General features: G+C 55.1%; 1 protein-coding gene across 6 annotated transcripts in view; it reads left to right on the forward strand.

The window, feature by feature from the left end:
• CACNA1A (calcium voltage-gated channel subunit alpha1 A) overlaps positions 1–16,268 on the forward strand; it is a 215,310-nt gene that overhangs the window by 177,937 nt on the left and 21,105 nt on the right. For 3 of the 6 annotated variants that reach the window (XM_038567087.1, XM_038567088.1, XM_038567092.1), the window contains exons 31-36: positions 3,782–3,865; positions 6,866–6,871; positions 11,327–11,443; positions 11,788–11,853; positions 12,058–12,173; positions 13,268–13,418. In XM_038567087.1, coding sequence (XP_038423015.1) covers positions 3,782–3,865; positions 6,866–6,871; positions 11,327–11,443; positions 11,788–11,853; positions 12,058–12,173; positions 13,268–13,418 — 540 coding nt within the window. The remainder of the gene's footprint in view (positions 1–3,781; positions 3,866–6,865; positions 6,872–11,326; positions 11,444–11,787; positions 11,854–12,057; positions 12,174–13,267; positions 13,419–16,268) is intronic. The other 3 variants (XM_038567089.1, XM_038567090.1, XM_038567091.1) reach the window with 1 other exon arrangement.

Here is a 16,268-nt window from a genome sequence, read left to right on the forward strand (position 1 = left end):
ATCCTTGCTTCAAATGCTGGCGACTCTCAAACCTGCAGCTAGAACGTATTTCGTATGGTAATGAGGAAGTGCATGAATCATCAGATCCTCATTGAAAAGAATATTTTGATCAGCATATTTCAAGGTAACAGGTGCCCTTGCAATCCTGGGTATTTTATGTTTTTATTTTTTTAAGATTTTTTTTATTTATTCATGAGAGACACAGAGAGAGAGACTGGGTATTTTATTTTATGCATTTGCAAAGCTTCCTCTAGGAAGGTCTTCTCAGGTGGCTAAGGAGGTTCACAGCCCCCCCCCCAAAAAAAAAACAGCGAAGAGGGCCTGAACTGGTGGGGTTGTGTGTTGGGGTAACTGGTATGTCCCCAGTGAGTGGCTGAGCTCAGACTTGAAATAAGGCTTCCCTCTCGACCACCCACTTAGTTCACCTCTCAGAGAATGGCCTACAGCCCCGTGGCGTCAGTCAGGCTCTCTGGAGGGTAGATGGAGGCTGGTTTCTCACCCCGGTGTCCCGAAGTGGCAAAGGGTGTCAGCTTTGGCACCTGAGAGCCCTCGATTCAGCTCACATCCCGACTATATCACCTCACCTCTCGCCATCGCTAGGGCCCATCCTCTGCCTCTTCCCCAGAAGAGCCCTCACAAACCCCAGCACAGATAAGTGTGTCTGGAGGCCGAGGGTAAAGCCTGGCCTGGTGTGAGGGCTCCATAAATGCCAGAAAGAGTGGCAGTAAGGCTCCTCAAGGCTTTCTCCTCCAAGGCGGACCTCACAACCCTGTCACCCATCAGGAGCATTTGGGGAGATTTCCTAAAATTGAATGATGCCCCAGAGCCAACCCCAGAAGTTCAGATTCACTTGGTCAGGTGGGGACCCCTGAATCTGTATTTTTTAAAAAGATTTTGTTTATGTATTCATGAGAACACAGAGAGGCAGAGACATAGGCAGCGGGAGAAGCAGGCACCCTGTAGGGACCCTGATGCAGGACTCAATCTCCGGACCCCAGGATCATGATCTGAGCCAAAGACAAATGCTCAACCACTGAGCCACCGAGGCACCCCTGTATTTTTTTAAGATTTTATTTATCCATTTGACAGAATGAGAGCACAAGCAGGGGGAGTGGCAGAGGCAAAGAGAGAAGCAGCTTCCCTGCTGAGCAGGAAGCCCAGTGTGGGGCTCCATCCCAGGACCCCAGGATCATGACCAAAGCCCAAGGCAGACGCTTCACCCACTGAGCCACCTAGGCACCCCCTTGAATCTATATTTTTAACTAATACCCCAGGGTATCCAAAGTACAGCCTGGGCTCCCAGGTCCTGTGCTGAACATCAAGCAGGCTGGGGGAGGCACCCTGCATCCAGGGCAATGGCGTCAACCCAGCATTTCGGTCCTGGGGATGCCACCAGGATGGATCACAGAACACGTATGGGGTGTAGGTATCAGGCTATGGTGTATCCATATCAGGGTACAAATCCTGCCTCAGCCCCTTTCTGACTGTCTGGCTTCAAGCAAGGCACTTGGCCTTTTTCTCCTGTTTCCGCATATACAAAATAGGAGTACCATACACCCAGCCTCCCAGGGCTGCGGGGAGCGTGGGTAGGCTCAGGCACGGGACCTGCCCCACACAGCTATGCTGTGCAATTTTTGAATCCCCTATCTTCTGGTAATGAAGGGGCTCTACTCGAGGGCTGGGGCTCTATCTCCCCCGCCCCTGACCATCCCACAGGGGCCTGCGTGGGGCCTCCCCCTCCAGTTTATATGAAGCCCTAGTTCACCATGTGCAACTTAGGTGACCGGGGGAGCCTTCTAGTCCAGGGGCTTGAGGGCTATGGCCATATGCCTAGAAAGTTGCCTTCATTCAGACTCCCCAGAACATAGAATTGAGTGTGAGCATTTATCCAAAAACCCAGGAAGCTCAGTGTGAGGGAGGGGGAGTGAGGCAGGAGCCAGAAGGCAGCCAGTACAGGGTGAATTATGAAGCCAGTTCCCACTGTGGGCAAAAGGGCCCAGTTCCATTAAGGATCAACAGGAGGCATTAGAGGGCACATACTTCAGAGTCCTTCCACTTGAGGAGAGGAGGGAGCCGGGGAATTTATCCTCCAGTGCCCCTCAGTCAAAGCCCAGGGCTGCGCCCAGGGGAGCTGTTCATTCCCCAGCAAATTTGCAACCAGGGGAAGCCCTTGGGCAGAGTACCTGAAGGTGTGCGATCAAAATATGAGGGGATGCAGGCAAGGCCCCAGAAGCATCTGCTAAAATACCAGAAGGGCCAGTGGAACATGACTTCCTTTCAGATGAGTATAAAATAGCTTCCATTCATTGAGCACCTACTGTCTAACCAAACTCCACGCCTAGATTCACTCTCATGATCTGACTGCTGTGATACCTTTCTTCCAGAAGAGGGCTCTAAGGCCCAACCAGTCCAACTCCAAGGACGTTTAACTCCCACATGCTGAAAGCATTTGATTCTGGAAAAGCACAGCCCCAAAGCCTGGGTTCTCCTCTGTGAGGCAGAGGGGCTGCCACAGGGTCAGAGGCTCAGGGGAGACACTGACCACTCAGCAGGGGACCCAAGCCCCAACCTGGCCTCCGCTTTGTAAGGATGCTGGGAAAGCCTGAGTTTGGCGCAGGTTGCACTGAGCCACTGTTTGAACTGAGGGCTCTCTGTTCGAACCAGACCCTTGGATTCAGGCAGAGGTGCCGCTCAGTGTGAGCTCAAACCGTGTGGAATATTTCAGTGTTTTAACCACAGCGTGCTGTACCTGTGTGGCACGATTGAGCCAGCACCCGGCCCAGGGCTGTGCCAGTCAGGATAGGTCAAGTTAAGGAACAGTAACAAATTAAAAAACAAACAAAAAAAAAAGGTATAGTAACAAACACCCCCCATATCTCAATCACTCCAGCCAACAAAGGTTTGGGTGACATTCAGCAGGGGGGCCCTTAGCCTCATAGTTAAGGGACCCAGGCTCACAGAGCATCTGCCACCTGGAACATTGATGGTCACCAAGCCCAGGGTTAAAAGAGTTCTGGAGAGTCCCACGCTGGCCAGAAGGTGGCTCTCACTGCCTCTGCTCAAAACCCTTTGGCTGTAACTAGACACACGGCCCCATCTAAGCACAAGGGGGCCAGGAGGTGAAGCCCACAGCGTGTGCCCAGAAGGCCTTTGCACCCCTGTTACTATCCCCCTTCTTCAGATTAGGAAGTGGAAGGACAGAGAGGTTAAGTCACTGGCCCACAGCCACACAGCAGCAGAACTGGGAGGTGAACCCACAGTCCTCTCTCTTAGCGAGCACGCTATAATAAGCAGGGTCTGAACAGAAACTCTGAACTCAGAACCCTGGGTTCAAATCCTGACTCTTCATGTCCATGCTGCTCACCTCAGATGGACGAGTAGCATCTCTGAGCTTCAGCCACCTCATATAAAATGGCTGATAATCCTTTTCTCCGAGGGTCTACATGAGGATCCCAGTGACATCATTTATAAAGCATCTGGGGTATCAGGGAGCCCTAAGATATGTCAGAGAGAGAGGCAAGCCCAAAGGGTTGCCCTTTCTCTCCAGCAGAGCTGAATCGGGTTGCAGAGGCCCCCTCGGGGGCCAGGAAAGCCATGGGGTCCCAGGGAGGGGGACCTCAGAGCAGATGATACGGCAGCATGTTGCTGTTTGAGTGACCATAAGTGCTGTGGGCACTCGGGTTGATCGGCAGCTGTGCCCCTAATGTACCCCGGGGCCGGCTGTGGCAGCCGGGCATGGAGCCCTGCGTTGGCATCTCTGTCTTGTGGGTCCCCATTCTAGAATTATTTCCGCGATGCCTGGAACATCTTCGACTTTGTGACTGTTCTGGGCAGCATCACTGACATCCTCGTGACTGAGTTTGGGGTAAGTTTCCCGCCAGTTTCTCTCTGGGTAACTCCTGGCTGGGTGGAGAATGGGGGGGAATCTTCCAGAAGCAGCGGCCCCAAAAGCCACAGCTGCCTTGGGCCAGCACTTGACCGTGACCAAAGAGGGAGAAGCAGGGACCCCCGGGGCAAGGGCAGCTGTCAGAAGGGCAACTCAGGGAGATGGGGGAGCCCAAAGCCATGGCTATGGGGCCAGTGCGGCAGCGTGAACTTCCCTGCATCTTGGCTGGTGACTTAGGAATAAATAATATGGTTGAGTACCCTGAGACAATTAAAGGAGCCCAAGGCTGAGCCCTGCCCCCAAACACCACACCGTGTTGGGGACCCAGAAAGAACCGACTTCCAGTCCATTCTGCTTGAACTAACCACCTTCTGGTTCATGAGGGGAGGTTCAGGAGGGAGCCATGGCCCTTGTGCCAACAGGGGACACCACTGCCAGGGCCTTAGGAAGGTCCCCAGAATGTCCACCCTCTTTTATTCCCAGGCTTGGGAAGTTTGTGATTTGGGGGTCTCTGGACCCCTCTGCAGTGGCCCCATAGGCCACATCACCCTTCCCCCTCATCTGAAAGACTCAGGGTCCCAGAGCTCCTATCTCAGACCCCCTCCATGGCCATTTGCGAGTGAGCCCAGTCTTGGGAGCCCCCAGGAGACTGCAGGGAGGGGAGGAGATCCTCACAGGGAAGCAAAAGGGCAAAGACTGTTGGAGCCAAGGGCCAGAGGGGTCATCACCCTCATCGTAATAACAATAAAAATAATGCCTGGCAAGAATGGCATGCTCAGTTGCATGACAGGCACTGTGCCAAGCGGTTCACATGGATTAGCTCGTGGTACAGGTCAGAGGGTCAGGACACAAAGAATTCCCTTGGAGGGTTCAACAGAAGGGATTGGAAAGCAGAGACCACTCACGGAAAGGAGGGGATGGGCGCAGGCCAGGATGGCAAAGTGCCTAGCACCCTGCCACCATGGGGAGTTGTCACCTGCCCAAGTGCTTGAAGCAGGGAGGAAATCTGAACTGGAATGGGGAGGGGCCACCTGGCAGGAGCTGTGGACCTGGAGGGACAGACCCCCCCACCCTGCCCAAGAGGAAGGCCAAAGCAGGCCCAGAACACTGGGAGGAATACCCAAGCCCATCTCTCCTCCACCCTCCGTCTCCTGCCAGTCCCTCCCATTGGCGAGACCTAGCCAGAAGGGAGCCGAAGGCCGGGGAGCCGGAGGAAATGCTAGACAGAGAAAAATGGAGAACAGACCTGGTTGGGGTGTGGCCTGAGGAAGAGGGTGCTGCCCCATTTCACAAATGAGGAAGCTAATGCTTGATGCTCAGGCAAGTGAGGGACCTGCCTAAGGTCATGCACCCAGACCTGGTGACTCCTGAGAGCTCACAGGTGACCCCTGGGGTGGCCCCATTAGAGCCCCCAGAAGAAAGGGACCAAGTGACCCATTCTTCCATCCTGGAAGAGGAGCTCCATGGAAGAGGAGACCATTCTCCAAGTGTCACCTGACACCTCCCTCCCAAGTAGTATCCTGGCCACACCTCTTTGCCTTCAGCTCCACTGAACCAGAAAATCTCCCTAATCTTCATCCCGTGCCTAACACCTTCCTCTAGTGTGAACACTGGGGCTGTCCCCATTGGGGTTCCCCACCTGACCCCTGTGCCAGAGCCTCAGCCTCATCTCTGCCCTAAGTTGCTAAGAGATCCAGAACTCCAACTGGCAGTCAAAACAACACCCTGCGGCTGAGCACAAGACAGTTTTGAACCCGTGGCCATCTGGGTCAAGAGATCGGAAGGGTGGCCCGCACCCCCGCCGAGCAAGTGGAGGCAGTTGGTTGAAACCTCCAGTCACCTATAAGAAATCCACAGGGCTGGACCCCAGTGGCCCATTCTCCAGGCTGGCAGGATAGGGAAGGGCAGGAGGATGAGGCACAGAGCCCAAGTCGGGGACATCAGGACTGTCACAGTGGTCAAACAGCCCTCCCTACGAGCTGGTTGACTTTGGGCAACTGGCATCACCTCCCCTCAGGTAGAACGGGGGCTGCTGTAATGAGCCTCACTGGATCCCTGCGAGCTCCGCGTTCACTCTTGCGTTCACCGAGCCCCTGCTGTGTGCCAGGCATTATTTTTAATATTTTGCTTTGTTCACGGAAACCGTGAACAAAGCAAAAAACAGAGAAGAATGCCTGCCCCACAGGGCTGACGTTCTAGGGAGGGAGTCAGCAACTTGTAACAAGTGTGAGCCATCCACGTGAAGGGTTTGGCACAGAACCTGCCCTGCCAGGAAATAGATGGTCCCGAATGGCGGTTACTGTTATTGCTATTATTACCATGAAGGTACTTGGGTCCACAGTTTGTTCGCCAACCGCATCCCCCACCCCATTCCCCTGGGGCCCTGAATTAGAATCATTGGGAGGGAAAGATAGAGGGTGGGTGCGTGGAGCCTTTTAGGGTGTTATCCTCCCAACCTGCTGGGCGAGGAGCCCACTGCCTCCCCTTTCTGCCACCCAGGTAAGCCCGCTAGGTCAGGCCAGAGCTCAGCCAGGCTGAAGCAGGGAGAGCCAGACCCTTGGGAGGGCAAGTCCCCAGGGTTTTGGGAGGGGGAGAGAGCTCGGGGGCCCCCTGGGCCTCAGCTGCCGCCCCCAAGTGGCCGGGTGACGTGGGTTTGCCCTGCGTTCAATGGATAATGACTGTGTTTCTTGTCTTGTCTCTTTTCATGCCTGCTCTTTAAACTGTATATTGGCACAACGCCGTCTGAAAAACTCATCCAATCAAAATGCACTATGAAATTCATTTGTTCATCCATGACGTGGTCTGTGTGTTCATACACCAATGACTATCTCCCAACCCACCACCCCCACTCCCCGCCCGGGAACCGAAACCCATTGGTTTTTTGGCACTGGTTACAAATCAACCTAAAAAACGCTGAACACGCCTCCCCAACTGCCCCCGCCCGCCCGCTCCCCCTCCATCTTCAACATCTGCATCTAGAATCCGGTTGGTCTTACTTCTTTCTGAAGTCTAAATGCCTTACATTAACTGTGAACGCATCTTCTCGTGTCAGCACTGCACGTCCCGCCCTGGGCTTTGGACTTGGGTTGCCTGATGCACCCCCCGCGCCCCGCCCCGCAACTCCCCTATCCCGTCTGTCTGTCTGTCCCCCCAGCCCACCCCCACTCCCGCCTCGTTCCTGCGGCCCTTCCCCCCCTACTTCCCCCCACCCTCATTGTTTTTATTGGGTTCTGAATTGGGATTTTCTGTGTGGGTTGGTTCGCGTCTTTTGCAAAGAAAAGATCGGGTTTGCCCTGTGCGGCACCTCCCGCAAGTCCAGTCAGCCGGCTCGGTCTCCCGCCCCAGCCCTCAGCCGCATCCCTACACTCAGAGCCCTCGGCCACCTGCTCGTCGCTCCTGTCCCCTGTTTGGCTTCATGGAGCCTGGGCACCAGGACAGCTCACCCCATTCCAGGCCCGTGGGTTTGGCTGGCTAGAGACATCAGTCTCCCAAGTCCCAGGAGGAGGTCTGAGGGCCGGGCAGCAGGCAGGCAGAGACTCGGAGGGAAACCCGGACCAGCCAGATGAGGCCCTCCGCTGGAGGCCTGCTCTTCACATGCTCACCTGCCCCACATGCACGCAGTCACTGCATGCAGGGCCCCCTTCCCACATCCACACTCTCTCCCCGCACCTCTCTTGTTCTCATGCTCTTCCTCTCTCCTCCTCACCACACACACACACACACACACACACACACACGCACACCTGTCCCTCTCTCTTATTACATCCATCCACCCTGCACACCCACGCTCCTACCCCAGCACACACCATCTCCATGGCTCTCACCTCATATACTCGGCTCCTTGCACACTTCGCACTCTCGTAAATCCAATCCTCCTCTGCCTTGTCCCCACCACCCCTGCGCCCCTTTGAAGGACCCCCTGAATGGCATCTTTGCACCAGGATCCCTCCCGCGCTAGCAGTACTGCGTGCACTCGTCCACCAAACATTTAATGATTCCAGTGTGATGCCACACATGGAGGGGTGGGCTGAAGTAGACCGCCAACCCCTCGGCTAAAGCCAAAGTGGGGAAGCCAGGCATTAGATAACCACTCTCGAACCCACCTAAAATGATAACTGTATTGTAAGCTAAGGGATAAGCATTGTTAACCAAAGAGGAGTGGGGGGAAGGACATTTGAGACCCAGAACAGCACATGCAAAGGCCCTGTAGCAAGAAGAATCATGCAAGGGTGGGGAAGTCTGGGTCCATAAGTGAGGGGATGTGGCTGGAGTAAGGAGAGCGAAGGGAGGCTGACCCAGAAAAAGTGCAGAGGGCCAGAGGAAATAAGCCCCTGGGCCCTTGTGGCAGCCTGAGAGGATTTGGAGCAGGAGCAGCATAGGAAGTGTGGTTAGACGTGATGGCTGAGGCTGTGAGGGAGCAGGAGGTCAGGAGGTCTGGGGAGAAGGGAGCACCAAGACCCCCGTGAGATGGGACTGGCCATCCGAGCAGGGGCTTCTCTGGGATCTGGGGATGGGTTGGGTCTGGGCTGTGGGGAAAGGATACCCGAAGGGATCTAAGTCTGGCTTAAACTGGGAGATGGAAATTAGGGAATGCCAGAAGAGGGCCAGGCGGGGGGAAGAGCACAGGTGTAGGCACAGCAGGTTTGAGGTGCCTGTAAGAGCACCCCAGAAGTAGGCAGGCGGTTACAGGATCCGGAGTGTGGAGGGCAGGTCTGCTGAGGTGGGGTCTGCAAGTGGCAGGATTTCTCTGGGACCTTCAGGTGGCTGGTTCCCATGTCTTTGTGGGTGTGACAAGCCTTCCAGGGCCTGTGTCCCGCCCCATCAGCCTTGAACCAGGAAGCACAGAGCGGGCTTGGAGGAGAGCACGGCTGCTCCTTCTTGGGCTGTGAACAGAAAGATGGAAGTTAGGAAGAGGGAAATGACCAGAAGTTCTGCGAGCACTTGAAGGACTCGATGCAGGACCAAGAACAGATGGGGGGTGGGCAGTGGATGAGAGCAGACAAGTACCTTCCCCTGCCCTGTCCCCTGGACCTCTCTCATCTCCACCCCCCACCTCCCCCGTGTGTCTCCTCCCTCGGCCCCAAGAAGGGCAGCATGCTCTCTGCACGCATCTCCCTGCGAGATCCCCTTGCTTCTCCTGCATGGTGGCAGGCTCCCCCCACCCCTGCTCTACCCTGAGTCCCCGGAGGCTGCTCCAGGGCCCGTCTGCCTTTGCATGCTGGGCAGAGTCCACATGTTATGACCCGCCCTGTGAAGGGATGGCTTGTACTCTGGGGATGGTCGGGAGGGACTGGGGACACCTGGGCCATTGGCCTTGTCCCCAGGTAGAGCTGGGTGGCCAGGCAGGGCTGGGAGTCAGGTCAGCTGGGCATAGGGGGTGACTCTCAGCTGAGCTGGGTGCAGGAGCTTACTCGAGGCCCTTGAGACATTCTCACAGTGGTTGGGCCCGGTATGGTCAGGGCAGGATCTCCCAGCCCCCTCCCCCATCCTAGAGGCCCTTAGGATATGTACTGATGTGTCCCAAAGAGCATCCTAGACTTTGCCAGCAAATCCAGAGGCCTCTTGTCAGCCCCAGAAATTCCTCGAACTCCCATCCCTGCCTCTCAGCTCCCAGGCCAACATAAGCACAAGAGATACAGACCAGTAGCTAGCTGGGAAGCCCTCAGGAGCCACCAAGTAGGATGTCCACATATAATTCATCATCCAAACTTTTGAGAGCAAAAGGCATGCTGTGACTGTCGGGGCAACCAAATCTGGTCACCCCTGCGCCATCTGGGGGTGAGGGCTAGGCCAGTGTAAATCTTGCTACGTGGCCTGTGTCTAGGGCTCCTCCAAATTCCCTAGAGCAGAGTCCAGTTAAAGGCCCTCTGCCTCCAGCCTACTGGTTGACTGACCGAGCTTTCCATGTCTGCCTGAGGCAGAGCTCTCAAACTCAAATGCTTCTGGCATTGAAGTAGATGCCATAAGCCAGGAAAGCAAGTGGCATTTCTAGGACGTGGGGACCTTGGCTAACTGGGGGGCACGTGGCCTGCTTCAGGGGGGCGGCCACATCTCAGCCCCAACTAACTTTTGCCAACCTGGAGGCAGGTCCAGAGTTGCCAGAAAGCCAGATGTGGGGGAGAAATCTGATTCTTAAACCTTGGCAACTATTTTTAATCAAAACAAGACAAAACCACTCAGACCCAACAAGATAGCTTTGGCAGCCAGATTTGGTCCATTGGTGACTTTTAGCCGCCTGTCCCCCACCAGTGACCCCGAGACCCCAGTAGGCAAGGTCCCTCACCCCCTCGCGGGGCAGCCAGCACCCATCTCCTGCTGGCCTCTCGGCTCCCCTCCCAGCTGACCACCTCCTTCCCTGGGGGGTTCTCCCGGCTGGGGCGGGAGGAGGTAGAGGCAGTGACTAGACTGGGGGTCTTCGAGCAGAGGCAAGGTCTACCCAGGGAGGTCCTGGGGGCAGGGACGGCCCCACCTCCAGCACTGGCCCCTCGGTGGGCCTGGGCTGTTTGCAAGCTCACCCACCCACGGGCGCTGCGTACTTCCTGCTTCCCGCAGGCCTGGTCCCGTGCTACTCCACCCAGCCCCAGAAGCTGAGAAGCCATCCCTGAGAGGGGGGAAAAGGGCCCCAAATGCATCTTCTCCGACTCAGCGGGCAGCGAGGACTCGCCCTGCAGCCGACCAGCCCCAGCTCCCTCCCGTCCTCCCCATTCCCGCTCGCCAAGGGGGTAAGAAAAGATGCTCTTCCGCTTCTCCGATTGGCTCGAGCCGCTGCTCCTCTTGGCCGTGGGGTGAGGTCAGGGCGGGCAGGAGCGGGTGGGCAGCTCGGCAGGGCAGGGCAGGGCAGGGTGCCCGTTGAGTCCCATGACAGATGCATTTCTGGCCCGGAGCGTAACATGCCCTGGGAACCCGCACATGTCCGCCAGGCCTGAGCGTGCTGGCTACCCCCACCCCGCCCTGGTGTTTGTGCATCGTACACGTGTGATGGATTCGGCAACTTGACCCGCTTGTGTCCTATCGTCTCAGTGCATTTGGTTGTTGGGAGAAACAAAAACCATCTCGATTTTTTTCCTGATTGGATGATTCGGATATATTTTCTTTTCCTTGTTCTTTTGTTATTTCTTCCCCACTCCTACCCCACCCAGTTCCTTTCTCTTCCTTCCTTTTTCTTTCCTTTTCCCCATCGCGGGTGGGGCTGGCAGGGAGGGTTTATGCTTTTGAGTTGCCTTTTCCCCCCTTCCTCCCTCCCCCCTCTCCCAACTTTGTTCCTTTTTCAACGTTTTTCCTCCGCACCATTGCATTAATAGTGCTTTCTCTCCCTCCTTATTTGGGGTCTGGCTTGCTTTTCCTGTTGGTTGGCTTCATGTAGGGGCCTCTGTGAGTGGTGACGGCTCTGAGCCCCCGGGGGTGGGTGGACGGTCACCCTTTTCTCTCCCATCTCCCCAGAATAACTTCATCAACTTGAGCTTTCTCCGCCTCTTCCGAGCTGCCCGGCTCATCAAACTCCTCCGTCAGGGTTACACCATCCGAATTCTTCTCTGGACCTTTGTGCAGTCCTTCAAGGTGAGCCCCTGATGCCAGTCTAGGGCTGAGAAGATCTTACCCCCACCCCTGCTCTAGCCAAAAGTAGAAATCAGATGGCAATGCCTCTCTGGTGCACTTTGCTGAGAGTCTGTTATCTGCAGGGCTCTTCTCTAGACAGCCTACCCCTGTGGTGGCTTGAGAGGTCCAGGGGGAATCCCCTTGATCCCACTATGGCCTCAAAGAGACCCACCAAGCCCTGCCACCACTCTGGCACAGCATGGGGCCACCCAAACCAGCAAGGCAGAGCACTGGAACCAGGGAGGGAAATGGTGTGGGTAAGAGGCCACCCTGGCACTCTCCTTCATCACCTTCCTTCCCACCAGGCCCTGCCATATGTCTGTCTGCTCATTGCCATGCTTTTCTTTATCTACGCCATCATCGGAATGCAGGTGAGTGCTGGCCCCCTCATGTTCTTAGAGCCCTCCCTGGGGAGGGCCACTATCCTTAAGCTGCGGGGGGGGGGGGGGGGGGGGGGGGGGGGGGGGGGGCAGGGAACCTAGTTTGGAGAGACAGCCATGACCGTTGAGTGGAGTTTCCCTAAAGCCACTGAGGGGGCATGGCTGCCCTTGGTCATCACCCTCCGGTTCCCCCAGGTGTTTGGCAACATCGGTATTGACGTGGAGGATGAGGACAGTGATGAGGATGAGTTCCAAATCACTGAGCACAATAACTTTCGGACCTTCTTCCAGGCCCTCATGCTTCTCTTCAGGTATGAGGGGACACGTGCTTTCAGGCTCCTCTTTTGGTGGGGGCGGGTCCTCTCCTAGTAGGGGCGGTCATCTTCTGGGGGTGGGGACACCTTCTGGTTGGGGGGGGGGCGTGTCATCTCCCTCCTCTTCCAGTAGGGGGTGCGCTGTCTTCCTTCTGTTCCAATGATGCTTGGGATGGGTTTGGGGGAGAGGGGGGCCCAGGGACCCTTACTGGGCAGAAGCTGAGACCCAAGCATGAGGCATTTTCTGGCGTGACCTCATTGAATCCTCCTGACCTTCCTGTGAGGTGGGGGTTCTTGGCAACCCCATATGACAGGAGAGGAAATTGAGCCTTATAGACTGAGGCTTGATTCTTCATCCTGGCTGCACAGTAGAGTTCCTTCATTCCTCCATTGGAGGCTTATTGAGCATCTACTGCGTGCCAGATATTGCTGGTGGTACTGGGAATAAAGCAGAAAGAGCTCTTCAGTGCCCTCCAGGAGCTTTTCTTCCCATGGGGGAGAAAGGCACTCAGTAAGCTAATGGATGGAGAGTGCTAGAAGGGGATGAAATTCAAAGTTAAAAGGGAAATAGAGGAACAGAAGAATACATAATGTATGATTCCACTCATATGAGGTGCCCAGAACAGGCAAATTCCTAGAGAAGAAAAAGTGGACTGGCAATTGCCAGGGGCTAGGTGAGTAGACGAGGGGGAGCTAGTGTTTAATGGGTACAGGTTCCCAGTTTGGGACAGATGAAGGATTCCAGAGGTGGACACTGGTGAATGCACTGAATGCCACTGAATTATACCCTTAAAAATAGTTAAAATGATCAATCTTATGTATGTTTAGGTACAAAAATAAATAAATAAAACCGAGTCTGTGGGAGTGAGGCTTTGGCATCAGCATTGTTTAAGGGCCCCCCACCCCCGCCATGAACTTTAATGCACAACCAAAGGTGAGAATCACCTCTCTGAGCTCCCAGAGAGAAAAGGTGACTCACCTGAAACTTGAACAAATGCCAGTCCAACTCCAGAGCCCAGTGCCCCCAAGGGATATTAGCATCCAGGGCTGGGTGCTCAGGTCCCCAGTGATGCCCCCTCTCTGTTCCTCAGGAGTGCCACTGGGGAGGCTTGGCACAACATCATGCTTTCCTGCCTCAGCGGGAAGCCATGTGATAAGAACTCTGGCATCCTGACTCCCGAGTGTGGCAATGAATTTGCTTATTTTTACTTCGTCTCCTTCATCTTCCTGTGCTCGTTTCTGGTGAGTTTGTGCACATGTCCAGTGGGGTAGGGGGCCCGGGCTTCCTGGCCTGGCTCCCACTCAGGGGGCATGGGTTTCTGTAGGATATGGCTGTGGCACCGATTGGCTGCCTCCCGAGCGTCTCTGAGCCAGCTGGGGATTAGGTTAATGGGGGATTCTCAGCAGCAGCACCATTGATATTTGGGGTTGGCTGTTGTGTGGTGAGGCTGTCCCATGCATTGCACTGTGTTTAGCAGCATCCCTGGCCTTCCCTCCTCAGAGGTGATAAGCAAACATCCCTTCAGTCATTAGCAGTGTCCCTGGGGATTGGGGAGCAGGGAGGAAGGACCAAATCTCCCCCATCTGAGAACTACTGGGTTTTACCAGGGGAAAAAACAGGGGAGCCGAGAGTTGGTCCCCCAGCCAGTCTGACTTCCTGGAGCAGTTAGAGTAAAATCAGAACAGAAGCTCTCCAGGTGTCTTACGCAGAGATTTTTTTTACGGTTTTATTTATTTTTTCATGAAAGACACACAGAGAGAAGCAGAGACACAGGCAGAGGGAGAAGCAGGCTCCCTGCAGGGAACCTGATGCAGGACTCAATCCTAGGACCCCAGGATCACAACCTGAGCCAAAGGCAGACGCTTGGCAACCACTGAGCCTCCTAGGCACCCCACGCAGGGGAGATTTAATTCAAGGATTGGCTACACAGGGTTGAGAGAGAAATAGAGAACACTGAAGTCACCACAAGGATGATTAGCAGGCTCCAGGAATGAAAAGAGGAAGAGGGTGTATCAACCCACCACACGGCCCCTGGCCCCACTGAGGAAATGCTGGTGCCTTGGCTGTCCATAGATAGCCCCAGGACACTTGCAGATGGTGAGGGTTTCCTATGGCTGCTGTGACAAACCATCATGAACTTGGTGGCTTAAAACAACAGAAATTTACCCTCCCAATTTAGCCTCCTACCCTCCAGAGGCTAAAACCGATCAAGGTGTCAGCAGGGCCCCCAAAGCCTATAGGGGAGAGTCCTTCCCCACTTCTTCCAGCTTCTGGTGGCCCCAGGCTTTCCTCGGAATGTGGCTGCGTCCCTCCAGCATCTACCTCCATCTTCACGTGGCCTCTCCCCTGTGTGTCTGTGTCCAGATTTCTCTCTTTGGGGGATGGGGGCAGCAGTCAGATTGGATTTAGGGCCTACCCTAATCCAGAATGACCACCTCCTAACTTGATGACATCACAAAAATCCTTTCTCCAAATAGGTCACATTCACAGGTACCAGATATTAGGATTTGGACACGTCTTTTGAGGGGGACACAATTCCATCCACAATACAGACCCACACTGGAGGCAGGAGTCCCTTCTCCCGTACTCCCCGGTCTGGTTTCCTGACCGTGGATCCTATTGGCAGGATCTATGAAGCCAGCTGCCGGGGGAGCGTGAGATGAGTGCAGACCCCAGCCAAATGCCAGTGTCTGTCAGCGAAAGCCAAGCACCCTCACCCCCTTCAGACGAGTGGCCTCGCGCTGAGAGGCTTGCAGCATCTGGTTTCCAGCCCCTCAGCCCAGAAGCTCCATTGACCAGTTCCAAATACCCAGGAGAGAGAGTCTGAATGGGCCAGCCCAGCCCCTGATCAAATGTCCACCCTTTTCCAAGCAGCTGTGGGTACATGTTGGGCACCAGATCTTATAATACAGCCCATCTGGGAAGGGCAGGTGCTCTAGAGCACATCTCTGCTTGACCATCAGCACCTCTCCCAAAAGGGCAGGGATTTCTGTTTTGTTCACAGCCACATCCCCAGCACCTAGCACAGTGCCTGGCACACAGCAGGTGCTCAATCAGAATCATGAAGATGAATTAAAAATCAAGCCACTGAAATTAGGGACACCTAGGATTACAGGTTGTTTGTTAAGCACCTACTACATTTGGACTCCTTGTTGAATACCTGCTGTGTACCAGACCTGATGCTAGGCGCTGGGGTACAGGGGCAGAACACGGTTCTCTCAGGCTGCAGGGGCGATAGGCAGACAGATGGACAGGTAACGCTGATGTGGCCTGTTACGTGCTATGATGGGGGTGATTCAGACCGAAGGAAGGAAGATTTCAGAGTGGCCCACAGGGACTAGAACATGTGTTACTCAGAGAGTCCAGGTGCGGCTGGATCCAGACAGCGGACCCCATCCCCACACTGGCTTGCCCTTTCCCACACTGGCTTCGCTCTCAGACTTTCTCCTCGTAGAGCCTCTCCTCGTAGAGGCTGTCAACAAAGATCCCAGGGAAGGCTCTCAGTGGGCACCTGGGGTCACGGGCTCCTCCCTAACCGATCACAGACCTGGGTTGTATGACCACGGCCTGAGGAGCCAGAGAGTGGGGGTGAGCCACACCCAGCTACAGCCTCTTAAGTATAAAGGAGGGAGGTCCCCAGATGCTGCTACCCACAGGGAGACAAATCACAGTGTTCCCCACTAAAGGAACAACATTTGCCAAGGCCTGGGGGCAAAATGGTGCCAGCTCCCCTGTGCTGAGGGCTCAGAGAACATGTGAGAAGGTGCTACCAGGTGCAGATGAGGGCAGGAAAATTAATTCATCCGTCCGTCTCTCCATCCATCATCCATCCAGGAAATGTTTGCTAATTGCTTACTGTGTGCTGGGGCTGGGAATACAACACCCATGGAACGCTCGCTTTGGCCTTGTTGGGGGGCCAATGTGGGAAGATTTGGGGTCATGGTGGTCCCTTGGGGTTGGCCTCCATTTCACCTAGCCTCTCCCCCCTCTCTCTCCGACTCTCCGTCTCCATCCATCACTATTGGTCGTTGTCTCTTTGTATTTCTCTGTCTCCATCATGATCTCTGTGTCCCATCTCCATTTCTGCACCC

The sequence above is a fragment of the Canis lupus genome, chromosome 20, assembly GCF_011100685.1.
Source record: "Canis lupus familiaris isolate Mischka breed German Shepherd chromosome 20, alternate assembly UU_Cfam_GSD_1.0, whole genome shotgun sequence".
NCBI classification, from domain to species: Eukaryota; Metazoa; Chordata; class Mammalia; order Carnivora; family Canidae; genus Canis; species Canis lupus.